At 66.0% G+C, this 17,230-nt stretch overlaps 3 protein-coding genes across 3 annotated transcripts; all 3 read right to left on the bottom strand.

The window, feature by feature from the left end:
• Positions 1–1,014: 1,014 nt before the first annotated feature.
• Positions 1,015–1,620, bottom strand: LOC129198809 (proline-rich protein 22-like; the record flags this gene model as incomplete). The annotated part of the gene is made up of 1 exon (XM_054808413.1): positions 1,015–1,620. A coding segment is annotated over one exon (606 nt), but the record flags the coding sequence as incomplete, so codon positions are not given.
• A 6,244-nt stretch (positions 1,621–7,864) lies between these two features.
• On the bottom strand, positions 7,865–8,470 carry LOC129198808 (proline-rich protein 22-like; the record flags this gene model as incomplete). Its single annotated transcript, XM_054808412.1, has 1 exon — positions 7,865–8,470. A coding segment is annotated over one exon (606 nt), but the record flags the coding sequence as incomplete, so codon positions are not given.
• A 6,248-nt stretch (positions 8,471–14,718) lies between these two features.
• On the bottom strand, positions 14,719–15,324 carry LOC129198807 (proline-rich protein 22-like; the record flags this gene model as incomplete). The annotated part of the gene is made up of 1 exon (XM_054808410.1): positions 14,719–15,324. A coding segment is annotated over one exon (606 nt), but the record flags the coding sequence as incomplete, so codon positions are not given.
• Between the last annotated feature and the right edge of the window lie 1,906 nt (positions 15,325–17,230).

The raw sequence follows: 17,230 nt of genomic DNA, 5'->3' as shown, positions 1-17,230 counted from the left end.
TTCTGGACATTGATAAGGTCCCCTCGAACCATCTCGTCTGTAGGATAAACAGGCCTCTCGCCTGCTTGTCCGGCGTGGAAGAAGGAACTCGATTGCTGCAGAAGCCTCCAAAGAACAGGAGGAAATGGAACGAAGCTGCGTCGGGGGAAGTTCAGAGTGGGCACGAGGAAAAGGTTCTTCGCCGAGAGGGTGGCGGGTGACGGGAACAGGCTCTCCAGGGAAGCGGCCGCGGCACCAAGCCTGCCTCTGCAGCAGAAGGGCTTTGTGCCGCAGAACTGTGCCGCCGGCTCCTTGCCTTCTCCTACGCGGAGAAAGAGGTGCTGCGGGTGCTCAGGACCCTGATGCTCTTTGCACCGTCGGAAAGGACCGTCTCCCGCAGATCCCCCAGCTGACGGTGACTCGCAGGACTGCCTGGTGGTCACCTGCTGGGCTGGGGGCTGCTGGGGGCTTTGTGCTGGGGCACAGCGGGACAGGAGGAGCCGGGGAGGCGGGGAGATGAGCGGGGAGACGAGTCCCCCCCCCCCGCCCCCCAGGTCTGTCCTTGGCCCAGGGGCTCCGTGCTGCTTTCTGCGTGGGGCCGTGTCCGTGAGTCCTGCAGGGAGCCGTCTGTCCTGGCTCCCCCGCCAAAGGGCTGCTCCCCCCGGGGAAGGGGATGGGGGAGAGTCCCCCCCCGCCCTTGCCTGCCCCGCTGGCGGTGACTCGGCCCTGGGGGGGCTCGGCGCCCTTCGGGGCTCGCCGGCCCTGATCTGGGGCTCAGCGGGGCTTTGGCACCTCTGGGGTGCCGTTTCCCGGTGCCTCCCCGCGCTCCCTCCCCCTCCCACACAGGCAGGGAGCCGTTCTGGAGAAACAGCTTTTAATTGACAAAACACAAGTTGAAATGTCCCATGTCTAACCCCCCTCCCCCCCACCCCCAAACGCACCACCCCTCCTCCCCCATCCCCCACTCCCCCCACCTCCACCTCATCCCTGCTCGGGCTCTACTTCCCCCCCTGCCACCCGCGTGCTGCCTGCCAGAGCCCTGCGCTTGCTGGCCGGCTTTGGCAAGGCGCTCTGCCCCCGCTTCTTGCCCCGCTTCTCGCAGGCGGCAGCCTGGGACGGTGGCAGGGCCATCCCCGCAGCCCCCCACGGCTCCCGGGGCTCCATCCCGATGCCGTAGAATTCCTCGAGGCTCAGGATGGCGTCGGTGATCTCGGGGACGCTGTAGTCGGGGGTGAGCAGCTCCTCGGGCAGCGAGAGCCAGGCAAAGTCGCAGGGGGGGATGGCTGCGCCGGTGCCACCAAGCTCCCCAGGCACGGGGCCGCTGCTGGGGCTGTCCTGGCTGACCCCCACCGTGTCCGGGGAGCAGCCGAAGAGCCTCAGGGCCTCTTCGAGAGGCACCTCCTCGGACACGGTGAGGTCGCCTGCCGGGTCCCCAAGGGCTTGGTCGTGGGGGGCAGCAGAAGGGCAGGGTTGGTCATCGCTGCCCGGGGTGAAGTTGCTGCCCCCGTGTGCCTCCGCAGGGGTGGCCGTGCCGGAGGTGGTGAGCCGGGCAGGTTGTCCCTCATGCCGGTAGCCGGGGATGGACGCCGGCAACACTGGGGAGGCAGGGGCCACCGCGCTCGCCTCTGCGCCGGTGTCCCCAGGGTCCCCAGGCGCGGGGCTGCTGCCGCCGGCATCCTCCTGGCTGGCCTCCACCCCATCCAGGGAGCAGCCCAAGAGACTTAGGGCCTCTTCGAGAAGCTCCCTGTCCGACACCCGGAGGTCTGCTGCCAGGTCCCCCAGGGCTGGGCTGGGGGAGCCATGGCTGCCCAGGGGGACGTTGGTGCCCGGGTGTGCCCCCACAGGGGTGGCCGTGCCACAGACGTCGGTCTGGGCAGGCTGCCCCTCGATGTGCTGGTTGCCGGGGATGGGCGTCGGCAACACCGGGGGGGCTGGGGCCACCGCTCTCCCCTCTGTGCCGGTGTCACCGGAGTCCCCAGGCATGGGGCTGCTGCCGGGACCGTCCTGGCTTGCCCCCACGGCATCCAGGGAGCACCCAAAGAGCCTGAGGGCCTCCCTGAGAAGCTCCTCCTCGGAGACTGCAAAGTCTCCATCCGCGTCCCCAAGGGCTCGGTGGTGGGGGCCAGCAGAGGGGCTGGGGGGGGCTTCGCGGCCCGGGGGGACGTTGGTGCCCGGGTGTGCCCCCGCAGGGCTGGCCGTGCCAGGGGTGGTAATCGCGGCAGGCTGCCCCTCGATGTGCCGGTAGCCGGGGCTGTATGTGGGCAGCGCTGGGGGGGCTGGGGCCTCCGCTCTCCCCTGATGGTGGTAGGGTGCGAGGTGTGGCGGCTGTGCCTGGGGGGTCAGAGGGGCTGCCCAGGCCGGGAGGGTCGTGCAGCCCCCGGGGCCCCACAGGGCAGCACGCGGCAGAGCAGCGGTGCCATGGCTGAGCGCGGAGCTGTCCGGGGCAGGCACGCTGGCGACCGTCCACTGGATGTGGAAGACGCGGGGGTGGAAGAAGCAGCCGCACGGAGCCCTCTGCAGACCTGTGTGGGTGAGAGGGAGCCGTGCTGGGCTGGGAGGACCCTCGAGGGCCAGCCACCGAGCCGGCCCCGATGGCCGACGTCCCCCGGCTCTGTGCCGGGCACGTGGGGAGCTTGTGGCCGGGGCGCTCCGCGCGGGGTGAGCTGCTGTGCCGGGGGGCCGGGGATGCAAACCAGGGAGGAGACTCGCCCACAGGAGGTGAACCGGGAGAGATGGCCCCAAGTATTTGGGAAATTCTCGGGGAACTGGATTTCCTGGGCACGCAGCACCCAGGCCAGAACTGCCAGGGGGACGGGGTGCTGGGGGCGCCGGGGTGGCAGAGCAGCCAGGGGTGCCGTACCTGCTGGTGGTAGTGCCTGGGGGCCCTGGGGTGCCACCCACACTGAGGGGGCCCAGGCTGCGGGGAAGGGCTGCTGCTGGAGGGGCAGTTGGCACAGGGTGGCTGAGCCTGGAGGAGAGACAGGAGCGATGGCCGGCGGTCACCTCCGCTCTTGCCCCCAAGAGCGTCCCCGGGCTGCAGGGGTCGGGGTGGGTGCCTACCTCGGGGGTAGAAGGTTTGGGGAAGGACAAGCGTCTGCAGGAGCGGGGGTGCCGGGGGGTGCCGGGGGCCGCGCGCTGGGAGCCGCAGTGGTGGCGGCGGTGGCGGCGGCATGTCGCGTTCTGGCTGTTGGCTGCTAAGGACTCTGTGGCGTCTCCCAGGAGGGAATGTGGGGTCTCCGCGTGTTCCGCCCCGCCCCAACAGCCTCCCCAGCCTGGGGAGGGAAAGGCTTCGGGGGGGGGGGGCCTTGCTGCGTTCCCAGAGCTGGCACGTCCCTGGGATTCGTGGGACTCGGTGGGACGAGTGCCACGCCTGGAGTGCTGGCACGGAGGCTGCAGGCTGTTCAGGAGGGGTAGGCAGGGCAGGCGAGGTGGAGGGGTCGCACTCTGTGGAAGGGAGAGCTTGGACGGTACGGCCCTTACGGTCAGCAAGGGTGTGGTGGAGAGCCTCTGGCTGAGGATGAGGGGCATGGAAAACAAAGCGGCTGTTGTAGTGGGTGTCTGCTCCCGATGGCCCGGCCGGGATGCCCGCACTGCGGACTTATGCCATAGGCCATGAGGAGAAATCTCTGCACGAGTAGCCCTTGTCCTGATGGTGCAGATGTTCTGTTGGGCGGTCGGTCACTGGAACAGGCTGCCAGGGAAGTGGTCACGGCCCCAGGGCTGTCAGAGTTCAAGGAGCATCTGAGCGACTGTCGTAGTCATATGATTGAATTGTAGCTAGTCCTGCGGGGAGCAGGACATTGGACTTGATGATCCTTATGGGTCCCTTCCAAGTCGAGATGGTCTATGATTCTACGAAATAAAGATGCAAGTCACGCACCGAGTTCATCCAGAAAAGATCTGCCTGGGTTGGGTTTATTCTAAGTTGGGACGCAAGCGGTGGGGAGAAGGTGGGGTCCTGTGGGCTGAAGTTTGGGGGTGGGGGGGAGGGGGGTTAGACATGGGACATTTCAACTTGTGTTTTGTCAATTAAAAGCTGTTTCTCCAGAACGGCTCCCTGCCTGTGTGGGAGGGGGAGGGAGCGCGGGGGGGCACCGGGAAACGGCACCCAAGAGGTGCCAAAGCCCCGCTGAGCCCCAGATCAGGGCCGGCGAGCCCCGAAGGGCGCCGAGCCCCCCCAGGGCAGAGTCACCGCCAGCGGGGCAGGCAATGGCGGGGGGGGGTGGGGGGGGGGTTTACCCTGTCCCACCCTCGCCTCAAGAATCTGGCTGCCCCCTCCCCTCGCGGTGGCTCCCGGTCTCAGGGAAGCTCTTGGTGGGCCACCCAGTTGCACCCCGCGGCTGGGATGCGTGGGGATGGAGACCCGTGTCCCCGCGGGCCCTGTGTCCCCGGCCACGTGCGGTGCTGGGTGCACAGAGCTGCAGCATGGCCCAGGGCGGGCCTGGGGGGCGGGGGCTGGGGGGGGGGGGGGATGTGCCTGAAGGCTGGGGTCCTCTCAGCCCCGCCAAGGTTTTAGCAGGGGATGACCCCACCCTATCCCTGTCCTGCACCCGTGTCACCCCCGGGTGGCCCCATCTGCCCCAGACAGGCAAGTCTGTGGGGGAAACTGAGGCAGGAGCCCCTGGGTGACGCTGGGAGGACCCATGGCCTGGGCCCGCAGGTCCCAGCCCCCTGCACCCCCAAAGCTGGGAAGGGACCCAGGTGTGTGGGTGCTCCTGCAGCAGGGCTGCCCCCCAGTAGCAAGAGCCTGCACCCCTGCAGGGGTGGAGGCAGCCCAGGGGTGCAGCACCGAGCACATGGGCTGCAGCTCCGAGCACGTGGGCTGCAGGTCTGAGCATGCAGGTGCAGCGCAGAAGATGTGGGGTGTGGGGCCAAGCACGGAGAGGTGCAGCACGGAGCATAAGGGGGTGCAGCAGTGAGTGTTATAGTTGAATTGAGACAAATAGAGTCCAAAGTAAATTCAATTTCTATTTATTAAGGTAGGAAAGCAAAAGCAGCGCTGGGCGGCCGGGGAGTCGCAGCTCCACCGAGGGCTCGCGAATTCAAACAAGCCAAGCAGCCCCCTTTATAGGTTGATTTCGTGCCTTTCTGCTTCTTCCCTTAGCGTGGCTCCTTCAAGTCTGGGTAGTTTGTTAGAGAGATACAAATTGTCATAGTAACACAGCACTGCACTTTGCAACCTTGTGATCAAGCCTCGCCAAACAGGATGTTCTCTGGTGCAGAAAGATTGCTTTTCTCCTCTAACCCATTTTGATCACCAAATTACCTCCAATTACTTATTACAGTGAGCACATGGGGTGCAGCAGTGAGCAAAAGCGGGTGCCGGGCCGCGCACGTGGGGAGCAGCACCGAGCCTGCGGGGTGCAGCACCGGGCGCGCAAGGGCTGGTGGGTGCAGCCCCAGCTCGTGGGGACGGCACAAAACAACACAGGGTGCAGCACCGAGCAAGCAAGCGTGGTGCTGGGCTCAAAACACGAGGTGCAGCGCCGAGCACGCAGGGTGCAGGGCCGAGGATGTGCTGGGGAGCGAGCAGGCGTGGGCGCCTCTCCGAGATGCCTCCGGGTGAATGCATGACGCGTGGGGACCCAACAGGAGGAGCCAGCAGTGCTGAGGGAGCTGCATCTAGATTAGCTTTGCGTGGTCACGGGGACTGGGAGAGCTCGCCGAGGACGGGAAGAGAGCAAACACCACTCCTGTCTTCGAGGAGGACAGGAATGAAGACCTCGAAACCATGTGGTTGCATCTCTCCAGTGTGGAGAAGGATGGAGGCATTTGCAAGACTGACAGGAAGAGCCCACAGAAGAAGTTGGACGAGGACGTCTGAAGGGCTCTTTCAAGACTCCCTATGGAGAGAGCTGTTCTTCTACACCCGACACCATCATTACACCAATCTGCAACACGTGCCGCTCCTGCTCTCATCTGAGGCTCTTTTCTCCTCCAATGAACAGGAAGTCAAGCAAAAATGCTCAGGAGCTGGTTGCAAGGAAAGCCACAGGTTTCCACCGCATGCATTTCCAGTGGTCTTGCTGGAACAGGTGACCCAGAGAGATTGTGGCGTCTCCATCCTTGCAGGTGTTCAAAAGCCCTGGGCAAGCAGCTCTAGGTGGCCCTGCTCGAGCAGAGGGCTCGGACCACATGACCTCCAGAGGTCCCTCCCAACCTCAGCTACCCCACGGTTCTGTGGTTCCATGTGCAGCTGGACAGGAGGAAGGCAGGTGACGTTACGCAGGTGTAGCCACGCTGACGGGAAGACCATTGTAGACGGAAGAGTCAGTGATCTGCAGGGCAGGTTTCCGGTTCTGTGCTGTGCCCAGGGATCCCACTTGTTTTCCTTTGATGTGTCGGGAAGACACATCCCAGCATGTGCTCAAACACCATGGCAGCTTGGGAGCCGGTTACTTGGTCCCTTCTTTTGGAATTGCTCATAGACTCCTCAGAAACAGCGTCCTTGGGCTGACTGGGCCCACAGGAGTACGTCTGCAGAGAAAGGCAAAGAATTGGAGGTGAAGGCACCTCCTGAAGTCAGATTCCCTGCCCTGCTCTGGGCAGTCACTGAGTCATGGTATAGTCGAGGTTGGAAGGGGCCTCCGGAGGCCATCTGGTCCAAGCCCCTTGCTCAAGCAGGGCCACGTAGAACCGGTTGAGCAGGACCATGTGCAGCCAGCTTCTGCGTACCTCCAAGGAGGGAGGCACCACAACCTCTGTGGGCAACCTGTGCGAGGCTCAGCCACTCTAAGACTGAGCAGAGTTTCCTCATGTTCAGAGGGAACATGCTGTCTTACAGTTTGTGCCCACGGCCTCTGGCCCTGTCACTGGGCCCTGATCTGAGCAGAGCCTGGCTCCGTCTTCTTTGCACCCTCCCTTCAGGCACTTCTGGACATTGATAAGGTCCCCTCGAACCATCTCGTCTGTAGGATAAACAGGCCTCTCGCCTGCTTGTCCGGCGTGGAAGAAGGAACTCGATTGCTGCAGAAGCCTCCAAAGAACAGGAGGAAATGGAACGAAGCTGCGTCGGGGGAAGTTCAGAGTGGGCACGAGGAAAAGGTTCTTCGCCGAGAGGGTGGCGGGTGACGGGAACAGGCTCTCCAGGGAAGCGGCCGCGGCACCAAGCCTGCCTCTGCAGCAGAAGGGCTTTGTGCCGCAGAACTGTGCCGCCGGCTCCTTGCCTTCTCCTACGCGGAGAAAGAGGTGCTGCGGGTGCTCAGGACCCTGATGCTCTTTGCACCGTCGGAAAGGACCGTCTCCCGCAGATCCCCCAGCTGACGGTGACTCGCAGGACTGCCTGGTGGTCACCTGCTGGGCTGGGGGCTGCTGGGGGCTTTGTGCTGGGGCACAGCGGGACAGGAGGAGCCGGGGAGGCGGGGAGATGAGCGGGGAGACGAGTCCCCCCCCCCCGCCCCCCAGGTCTGTCCTTGGCCCAGGGGCTCCGTGCTGCTTTCTGCGTGGGGCCGTGTCCGTGAGTCCTGCAGGGAGCCGTCTGTCCTGGCTCCCCCGCCAAAGGGCTGCTCCCCCCGGGGAAGGGGATGGGGGAGAGTCCCCCCCCGCCCTTGCCTGCCCCGCTGGCGGTGACTCGGCCCTGGGGGGGCTCGGCGCCCTTCGGGGCTCGCCGGCCCTGATCTGGGGCTCAGCGGGGCTTTGGCACCTCTGGGGTGCCGTTTCCCGGTGCCTCCCCGCGCTCCCTCCCCCTCCCACACAGGCAGGGAGCCGTTCTGGAGAAACAGCTTTTAATTGACAAAACACAAGTTGAAATGTCCCATGTCTAACCCCCCTCCCCCCCACCCCCAAACGCACCACCCCTCCTCCCCCATCCCCCACTCCCCCCACCTCCACCTCATCCCTGCTCGGGCTCTACTTCCCCCCCTGCCACCCGCGTGCTGCCTGCCAGAGCCCTGCGCTTGCTGGCCGGCTTTGGCAAGGCGCTCTGCCCCCGCTTCTTGCCCCGCTTCTCGCAGGCGGCAGCCTGGGACGGTGGCAGGGCCATCCCCGCAGCCCCCCACGGCTCCCGGGGCTCCATCCCGATGCCGTAGAATTCCTCGAGGCTCAGGATGGCGTCGGTGATCTCGGGGACGCTGTAGTCGGGGGTGAGCAGCTCCTCGGGCAGCGAGAGCCAGGCAAAGTCGCAGGGGGGGATGGCTGCGCCGGTGCCACCAAGCTCCCCAGGCACGGGGCCGCTGCTGGGGCTGTCCTGGCTGACCCCCACCGTGTCCGGGGAGCAGCCGAAGAGCCTCAGGGCCTCTTCGAGAGGCACCTCCTCGGACACGGTGAGGTCGCCTGCCGGGTCCCCAAGGGCTTGGTCGTGGGGGGCAGCAGAAGGGCAGGGTTGGTCATCGCTGCCCGGGGTGAAGTTGCTGCCCCCGTGTGCCTCCGCAGGGGTGGCCGTGCCGGAGGTGGTGAGCCGGGCAGGTTGTCCCTCATGCCGGTAGCCGGGGATGGACGCCGGCAACACTGGGGAGGCAGGGGCCACCGCGCTCGCCTCTGCGCCGGTGTCCCCAGGGTCCCCAGGCGCGGGGCTGCTGCCGCCGGCATCCTCCTGGCTGGCCTCCACCCCATCCAGGGAGCAGCCCAAGAGACTTAGGGCCTCTTCGAGAAGCTCCCTGTCCGACACCCGGAGGTCTGCTGCCAGGTCCCCCAGGGCTGGGCTGGGGGAGCCATGGCTGCCCAGGGGGACGTTGGTGCCCGGGTGTGCCCCCACAGGGGTGGCCGTGCCACAGACGTCGGTCTGGGCAGGCTGCCCCTCGATGTGCTGGTTGCCGGGGATGGGCGTCGGCAACACCGGGGGGGCTGGGGCCACCGCTCTCCCCTCTGTGCCGGTGTCACCGGAGTCCCCAGGCATGGGGCTGCTGCCGGGACCGTCCTGGCTTGCCCCCACGGCATCCAGGGAGCACCCAAAGAGCCTGAGGGCCTCCCTGAGAAGCTCCTCCTCGGAGACTGCAAAGTCTCCATCCGCGTCCCCAAGGGCTCGGTGGTGGGGGCCAGCAGAGGGGCGGGGGGGGGCTTCGCGGCCCGGGGGGACGTTGGTGCCCGGGTGTGCCCCCGCAGGGCTGGCCGTGCCAGGGGTGGTAATCGCGGCAGGCTGCCCCTCGATGTGCCGGTAGCCGGGGCTGTATGTGGGCAGCGCTGGGGGGGCTGGGGCCTCCGCTCTCCCCTGATGGTGGTAGGGTGCGAGGTGTGGCGGCTGTGCCTGGGGGGTCAGAGGGGCTGCCCAGGCCGGGAGGGTCGTGCAGCCCCCGGGGCCCCACAGGGCAGCACGCGGCAGAGCAGCGGTGCCATGGCTGAGCGCGGAGCTGTCCGGGGCAGGCACGCTGGCGACCGTCCACTGGATGTGGAAGACGCGGGGGTGGAAGAAGCAGCCGCACGGAGCCCTCTGCAGACCTGTGTGGGTGAGAGGGAGCCGTGCTGGGCTGGGAGGACCCTCGAGGGCCAGCCACCGAGCCGGCCCCGATGGCCGACGTCCCCCGGCTCTGTGCCGGGCACGTGGGGAGCTTGTGGCCGGGGCGCTCCGCGCGGGGTGAGCTGCTGTGCCGGGGGGCCGGGGATGCAAACCAGGGAGGAGACTCGCCCACAGGAGGTGAACCGGGAGAGATGGCCCCAAGTATTTGGGAAATTCTCGGGGAACTGGATTTCCTGGGCACGCAGCACCCAGGCCAGAACTGCCAGGGGGACGGGGTGCTGGGGGCGCCGGGGTGGCAGAGCAGCCAGGGGTGCCGTACCTGCTGGTGGTAGTGCCTGGGGGCCCTGGGGTGCCACCCACACTGAGGGGGCCCAGGCTGCGGGGAAGGGCTGCTGCTGGAGGGGCAGTTGGCACAGGGTGGCTGAGCCTGGAGGAGAGACAGGAGCGATGGCCGGCGGTCACCTCCGCTCTTGCCCCCAAGAGCGTCCCCGGGCTGCAGGGGTCGGGGTGGGTGCCTACCTCGGGGGTAGAAGGTTTGGGGAAGGACAAGCGTCTGCAGGAGCGGGGGTGCCGGGGGGTGCCGGGGGCCGCGCGCTGGGAGCCGCAGTGGTGGCGGCGGTGGCGGCGGCATGTCGCGTTCTGGCTGTTGGCTGCTAAGGACTCTGTGGCGTCTCCCAGGAGGGAATGTGGGGTCTCCGCGTGTTCCGCCCCGCCCCAACAGCCTCCCCAGCCTGGGGAGGGAAAGGCTTCGGGGGGGGGGGGCCTTGCTGCGTTCCCAGAGCTGGCACGTCCCTGGGATTCGTGGGACTCGGTGGGACGAGTGCCACGCCTGGAGTGCTGGCACGGAGGCTGCAGGCTGTTCAGGAGGGGTAGGCAGGGCAGGCGAGGTGGAGGGGTCGCACTCTGTGGAAGGGAGAGCTTGGACGGTACGGCCCTTACGGTCAGCAAGGGTGTGGTGGAGAGCCTCTGGCTGAGGATGAGGGGCATGGAAAACAAAGCGGCTGTTGTAGTGGGTGTCTGCTCCCGATGGCCCGGCCGGGATGCCCGCACTGCGGACTTATGCCATAGGCCATGAGGAGAAATCTCTGCACGAGTAGCCCTTGTCCTGATGGTGCAGATGTTCTGTTGGGCGGTCGGTCACTGGAACAGGCTGCCAGGGAAGTGGTCACGGCCCCAGGGCTGTCAGAGTTCAAGGAGCATCTGAGCGACTGTCGTAGTCATATGATTGAATTGTAGCTAGTCCTGCGGGGAGCAGGACATTGGACTTGATGATCCTTATGGGTCCCTTCCAAGTCGAGATGGTCTATGATTCTACGAAATAAAGATGCAAGTCACGCACCGAGTTCATCCAGAAAAGATCTGCCTGGGTTGGGTTTATTCTAAGTTGGGACGCAAGCGGTGGGGAGAAGGTGGGGTCCTGTGGGCTGAAGTTTGGGGGTGGGGGGGAGGGGGGTTAGACATGGGACATTTCAACTTGTGTTTTGTCAATTAAAAGCTGTTTCTCCAGAACGGCTCCCTGCCTGTGTGGGAGGGGGAGGGAGCGCGGGGGGGCACCGGGAAACGGCACCCAAGAGGTGCCAAAGCCCCGCTGAGCCCCAGATCAGGGCCGGCGAGCCCCGAAGGGCGCCGAGCCCCCCCAGGGCAGAGTCACCGCCAGCGGGGCAGGCAATGGCGGGGGGGGGGGTGGTGGTGGGGGGGTTACCCTGTCCCACCCTCGCCTCAAGAATCTGGCTGCCCCCTCCCCTCGCGGTGGCTCCCGGTCTCAGGGAAGCTCTTGGTGGGCCACCCAGTTGCACCCCGCGGCTGGGATGCGTGGGGATGGAGACCCGTGTCCCCGCGGGCCCTGTGTCCCCGGCCACGTGCGGTGCTGGGTGCACAGAGCTGCAGCATGGCCCAGGGCGGGCCTGGGGGGCGGGGGCTGGGGGGGGGGGGGGATGTGCCTGAAGGCTGGGGTCCTCTCAGCCCCGCCAAGGTTTTAGCAGGGGATGACCCCACCCTATCCCTGTCCTGCACCCGTGTCACCCCCGGGTGGCCCCATCTGCCCCAGACAGGCAAGTCTGTGGGGGAAACTGAGGCAGGAGCCCCTGGGTGACGCTGGGAGGACCCATGGCCTGGGCCCGCAGGTCCCAGCCCCCTGCACCCCCAAAGCTGGGAAGGGACCCAGGTGTGTGGGTGCTCCTGCAGCAGGGCTGCCCCCCAGTAGCAAGAGCCTGCACCCCTGCAGGGGTGGAGGCAGCCCAGGGGTGCAGCACCGAGCACATGGGCTGCAGCTCCGAGCACGTGGGCTGCAGGTCTGAGCATGCAGGTGCAGCGCAGAAGATGTGGGGTGTGGGGCCAAGCACGGAGAGGTGCAGCACGGAGCATAAGGGGGTGCAGCAGTGAGTGTTATAGTTGAATTGAGACAAATAGAGTCCAAAGTAAATTCAATTTCTATTTATTAAGGTAGGAAAGCAAAAGCAGCGCTGGGCGGCCGGGGAGTCGCAGCTCCACCGAGGGCTCGCGAATTCAAACAAGCCAAGCAGCCCCCTTTATAGGTTGATTTCGTGCCTTTCTGCTTCTTCCCTTAGCGTGGCTCCTTCAAGTCTGGGTAGTTTGTTAGAGAGATACAAATTGTCATAGTAACACAGCACTGCACTTTGCAACCTTGTGATCAAGCCTCGCCAAACAGGATGTTCTCTGGTGCAGAAAGATTGCTTTTCTCCTCTAACCCATTTTGATCACCAAATTACCTCCAATTACTTATTACAGTGAGCACATGGGGTGCAGCAGTGAGCAAAAGCGGGTGCCGGGCCGCGCACGTGGGGAGCAGCACCGAGCCTGCGGGGTGCAGCACCGGGCGCGCAAGGGCTGGTGGGTGCAGCCCCAGCTCGTGGGGACGGCACAAAACAACACAGGGTGCAGCACCGAGCAAGCAAGCGTGGTGCTGGGCTCAAAACACGAGGTGCAGCGCCGAGCACGCAGGGTGCAGGGCCGAGGATGTGCTGGGGAGCGAGCAGGCGTGGGCGCCTCTCCGAGATGCCTCCGGGTGAATGCATGACGCGTGGGGACCCAACAGGAGGAGCCAGCAGTGCTGAGGGAGCTGCATCTAGATTAGCTTTGCGTGGTCACGGGGACTGGGAGAGCTCGCCGAGGACGGGAAGAGAGCAAACACCACTCCTGTCTTCGAGGAGGACAGGAATGAAGACCTCGAAACCATGTGGTTGCATCTCTCCAGTGTGGAGAAGGATGGAGGCATTTGCAAGACTGACAGGAAGAGCCCACAGAAGAAGTTGGACGAGGACGTCTGAAGGGCTCTTTCAAGACTCCCTATGGAGAGAGCTGTTCTTCTACACCCGACACCATCATTACACCAATCTGCAACACGTGCCGCTCCTGCTCTCATCTGAGGCTCTTTTCTCCTCCAATGAACAGGAAGTCAAGCAAAAATGCTCAGGAGCTGGTTGCAAGGAAAGCCACAGGTTTCCACCGCATGCATTTCCAGTGGTCTTGCTGGAACAGGTGACCCAGAGAGATTGTGGCGTCTCCATCCTTGCAGGTGTTCAAAAGCCCTGGGCAAGCAGCTCTAGGTGGCCCTGCTCGAGCAGAGGGCTCGGACCACATGACCTCCAGAGGTCCCTCCCAACCTCAGCTACCCCACGGTTCTGTGGTTCCATGTGCAGCTGGACAGGAGGAAGGCAGGTGACGTTACGCAGGTGTAGCCACGCTGACGGGAAGACCATTGTAGACGGAAGAGTCAGTGATCTGCAGGGCAGGTTTCCGGTTCTGTGCTGTGCCCAGGGATCCCACTTGTTTTCCTTTGATGTGTCGGGAAGACACATCCCAGCATGTGCTCAAACACCATGGCAGCTTGGGAGCCGGTTACTTGGTCCCTTCTTTTGGAATTGCTCATAGACTCCTCAGAAACAGCGTCCTTGGGCTGACTGGGCCCACAGGAGTACGTCTGCAGAGAAAGGCAAAGAATTGGAGGTGAAGGCACCTCCTGAAGTCAGATTCCCTGCCCTGCTCTGGGCAGTCACTGAGTCATGGTATAGTCGAGGTTGGAAGGGGCCTCCGGAGGCCATCTGGTCCAAGCCCCTTGCTCAAGCAGGGCCACGTAGAACCGGTTGAGCAGGACCATGTGCAGCCAGCTTCTGCGTACCTCCAAGGAGGGAGGCACCACAACCTCTGTGGGCAACCTGTGCGAGGCTCAGCCACTCTAAGACTGAGCAGAGTTTCCTCATGTTCAGAGGGAACATGCTGTCTTACAGTTTGTGCCCACGGCCTCTGGCCCTGTCACTGGGCCCTGATCTGAGCAGAGCCTGGCTCCGTCTTCTTTGCACCCTCCCTTCAGGCACTTCTGGACATTGATAAGGTCCCCTCGAACCATCTCGTCTGTAGGATAAACAGGCCTCTCGCCTGCTTGTCCGGCGTGGAAGAAGGAACTCGATTGCTGCAGAAGCCTCCAAAGAACAGGAGGAAATGGAACGAAGCTGCGTCGGGGGAAGTTCAGAGTGGGCACGAGGAAAAGGTTCTTCGCCGAGAGGGTGGCGGGTGACGGGAACAGGCTCTCCAGGGAAGCGGCCGCGGCACCAAGCCTGCCTCTGCAGCAGAAGGGCTTTGTGCCGCAGAACTGTGCCGCCGGCTCCTTGCCTTCTCCTACGCGGAGAAAGAGGTGCTGCGGGTGCTCAGGACCCTGATGCTCTTTGCACCGTCGGAAAGGACCGTCTCCCGCAGATCCCCCAGCTGACGGTGACTCGCAGGACTGCCTGGTGGTCACCTGCTGGGCTGGGGGCTGCTGGGGGCTTTGTGCTGGGGCACAGCGGGACAGGAGGAGCCGGGGAGGCGGGGAGATGAGCGGGGAGACGAGTCCCCCCCCCCCGCCCCCCAGGTCTGTCCTTGGCCCAGGGGCTCCGTGCTGCTTTCTGCGTGGGGCCGTGTCCGTGAGTCCTGCAGGGAGCCGTCTGTCCTGGCTCCCCCGCCAAAGGGCTGCTCCCCCCGGGGAAGGGGATGGGGGAGAGTCCCCCCCCGCCCTTGCCTGCCCCGCTGGCGGTGACTCGGCCCTGGGGGGGCTCGGCGCCCTTCGGGGCTCGCCGGCCCTGATCTGGGGCTCAGCGGGGCTTTGGCACCTCTGGGGTGCCGTTTCCCGGTGCCTCCCCGCGCTCCCTCCCCCTCCCACACAGGCAGGGAGCCGTTCTGGAGAAACAGCTTTTAATTGACAAAACACAAGTTGAAATGTCCCATGTCTAACCCCCCTCCCCCCCACCCCCAAACGCACCACCCCTCCTCCCCCATCCCCCACTCCCCCCACCTCCACCTCATCCCTGCTCGGGCTCTACTTCCCCCCCTGCCACCCGCGTGCTGCCTGCCAGAGCCCTGCGCTTGCTGGCCGGCTTTGGCAAGGCGCTCTGCCCCCGCTTCTTGCCCCGCTTCTCGCAGGCGGCAGCCTGGGACGGTGGCAGGGCCATCCCCGCAGCCCCCCACGGCTCCCGGGGCTCCATCCCGATGCCGTAGAATTCCTCGAGGCTCAGGATGGCGTCGGTGATCTCGGGGACGCTGTAGTCGGGGGTGAGCAGCTCCTCGGGCAGCGAGAGCCAGGCAAAGTCGCAGGGGGGGATGGCTGCGCCGGTGCCACCAAGCTCCCCAGGCACGGGGCCGCTGCTGGGGCTGTCCTGGCTGACCCCCACCGTGTCCGGGGAGCAGCCGAAGAGCCTCAGGGCCTCTTCGAGAGGCACCTCCTCGGACACGGTGAGGTCGCCTGCCGGGTCCCCAAGGGCTTGGTCGTGGGGGGCAGCAGAAGGGCAGGGTTGGTCATCGCTGCCCGGGGTGAAGTTGCTGCCCCCGTGTGCCTCCGCAGGGGTGGCCGTGCCGGAGGTGGTGAGCCGGGCAGGTTGTCCCTCATGCCGGTAGCCGGGGATGGACGCCGGCAACACTGGGGAGGCAGGGGCCACCGCGCTCGCCTCTGCGCCGGTGTCCCCAGGGTCCCCAGGCGCGGGGCTGCTGCCGCCGGCATCCTCCTGGCTGGCCTCCACCCCATCCAGGGAGCAGCCCAAGAGACTTAGGGCCTCTTCGAGAAGCTCCCTGTCCGACACCCGGAGGTCTGCTGCCAGGTCCCCCAGGGCTGGGCTGGGGGAGCCATGGCTGCCCAGGGGGACGTTGGTGCCCGGGTGTGCCCCCACAGGGGTGGCCGTGCCACAGACGTCGGTCTGGGCAGGCTGCCCCTCGATGTGCTGGTTGCCGGGGATGGGCGTCGGCAACACCGGGGGGGCTGGGGCCACCGCTCTCCCCTCTGTGCCGGTGTCACCGGAGTCCCCAGGCATGGGGCTGCTGCCGGGACCGTCCTGGCTTGCCCCCACGGCATCCAGGGAGCACCCAAAGAGCCTGAGGGCCTCCCTGAGAAGCTCCTCCTCGGAGACTGCAAAGTCTCCATCCGCGTCCCCAAGGGCTCGGTGGTGGGGGCCAGCAGAGGGGCTGGGGGGGGCTTCGCGGCCCGGGGGGACGTTGGTGCCCGGGTGTGCCCCCGCAGGGCTGGCCGTGCCAGGGGTGGTAATCGCGGCAGGCTGCCCCTCGATGTGCCGGTAGCCGGGGCTGTATGTGGGCAGCGCTGGGGGGGCTGGGGCCTCCGCTCTCCCCTGATGGTGGTAGGGTGCGAGGTGTGGCGGCTGTGCCTGGGGGGTCAGAGGGGCTGCCCAGGCCGGGAGGGTCGTGCAGCCCCCGGGGCCCCACAGGGCAGCACGCGGCAGAGCAGCGGTGCCATGGCTGAGCGCGGAGCTGTCCGGGGCAGGCACGCTGGCGACCGTCCACTGGATGTGGAAGACGCGGGGGTGGAAGAAGCAGCCGCACGGAGCCCTCTGCAGACCTGTGTGGGTGAGAGGGAGCCGTGCTGGGCTGGGAGGACCCTCGAGGGCCAGCCACCGAGCCGGCCCCGATGGCCGACGTCCCCCGGCTCTGTGCCGGGCACGTGGGGAGCTTGTGGCCGGGGCGCTCCGCGCGGGGTGAGCTGCTGTGCCGGGGGGCCGGGGATGCAAACCAGGGAGGAGACTCGCCCACAGGAGGTGAACCGGGAGAGATGGCCCCAAGTATTTGGGAAATTCTCGGGGAACTGGATTTCCTGGGCACGCAGCACCCAGGCCAGAACTGCCAGGGGGACGGGGTGCTGGGGGCGCCGGGGTGGCAGAGCAGCCAGGGGTGCCGTACCTGCTGGTGGTAGTGCCTGGGGGCCCTGGGGTGCCACCCACACTGAGGGGGCCCAGGCTGCGGGGAAGGGCTGCTGCTGGAGGGGCAGTTGGCACAGGGTGGCTGAGCCTGGAGGAGAGACAGGAGCGATGGCCGGCGGTCACCTCCGCTCTTGCCCCCAAGAGCGTCCCCGGGCTGCAGGGGTCGGGGTGGGTGCCTACCTCGGGGGTAGAAGGTTTGGGGAAGGACAAGCGTCTGCAGGAGCGGGGGTGCCGGGGGGTGCCGGGGGCCGCGCGCTGGGAGCCGCAGTGGTGGCGGCGGTGGCGGCGGCATGTCGCGTTCTGGCTGTTGGCTGCTAAGGACTCTGTGGCGTCTCCCAGGAGGGAATGTGGGGTCTCCGCGTGTTCCGCCCCGCCCCAACAGCCTCCCCAGCCTGGGGAGGGAAAGGCTTCGGGGGGGGGGGGGCCTTGCTGCGTTCCCAGAGCTGGCACGTCCCTGGGATTCGTGGGACTCGGTGGGACGAGTGCCACGCCTGGAGTGCTGGCACGGAGGCTGCAGGCTGTTCAGGAGGGGTAGGCAGGGCAGGCGAGGTGGAGGGGTCGCACTCTGTGGAAGGGAGAGCTTGGACGGTACGGCCCTTACGGTCAGCAAGGGTGTGGTGGAGAGCCTCTGGCTGAGGATGAGGGGCATGGAAAACAAAGCGGCTGT

Source organism: Grus americana, chromosome 36 (assembly GCF_028858705.1).
Source record: "Grus americana isolate bGruAme1 chromosome 36, bGruAme1.mat, whole genome shotgun sequence".
Taxonomy (NCBI): Eukaryota; Metazoa; Chordata; class Aves; order Gruiformes; family Gruidae; genus Grus; species Grus americana.
Note: the sequence above shows the minus strand (reverse complement) of the source record. Positions and strands in the feature narration are given on the sequence as shown.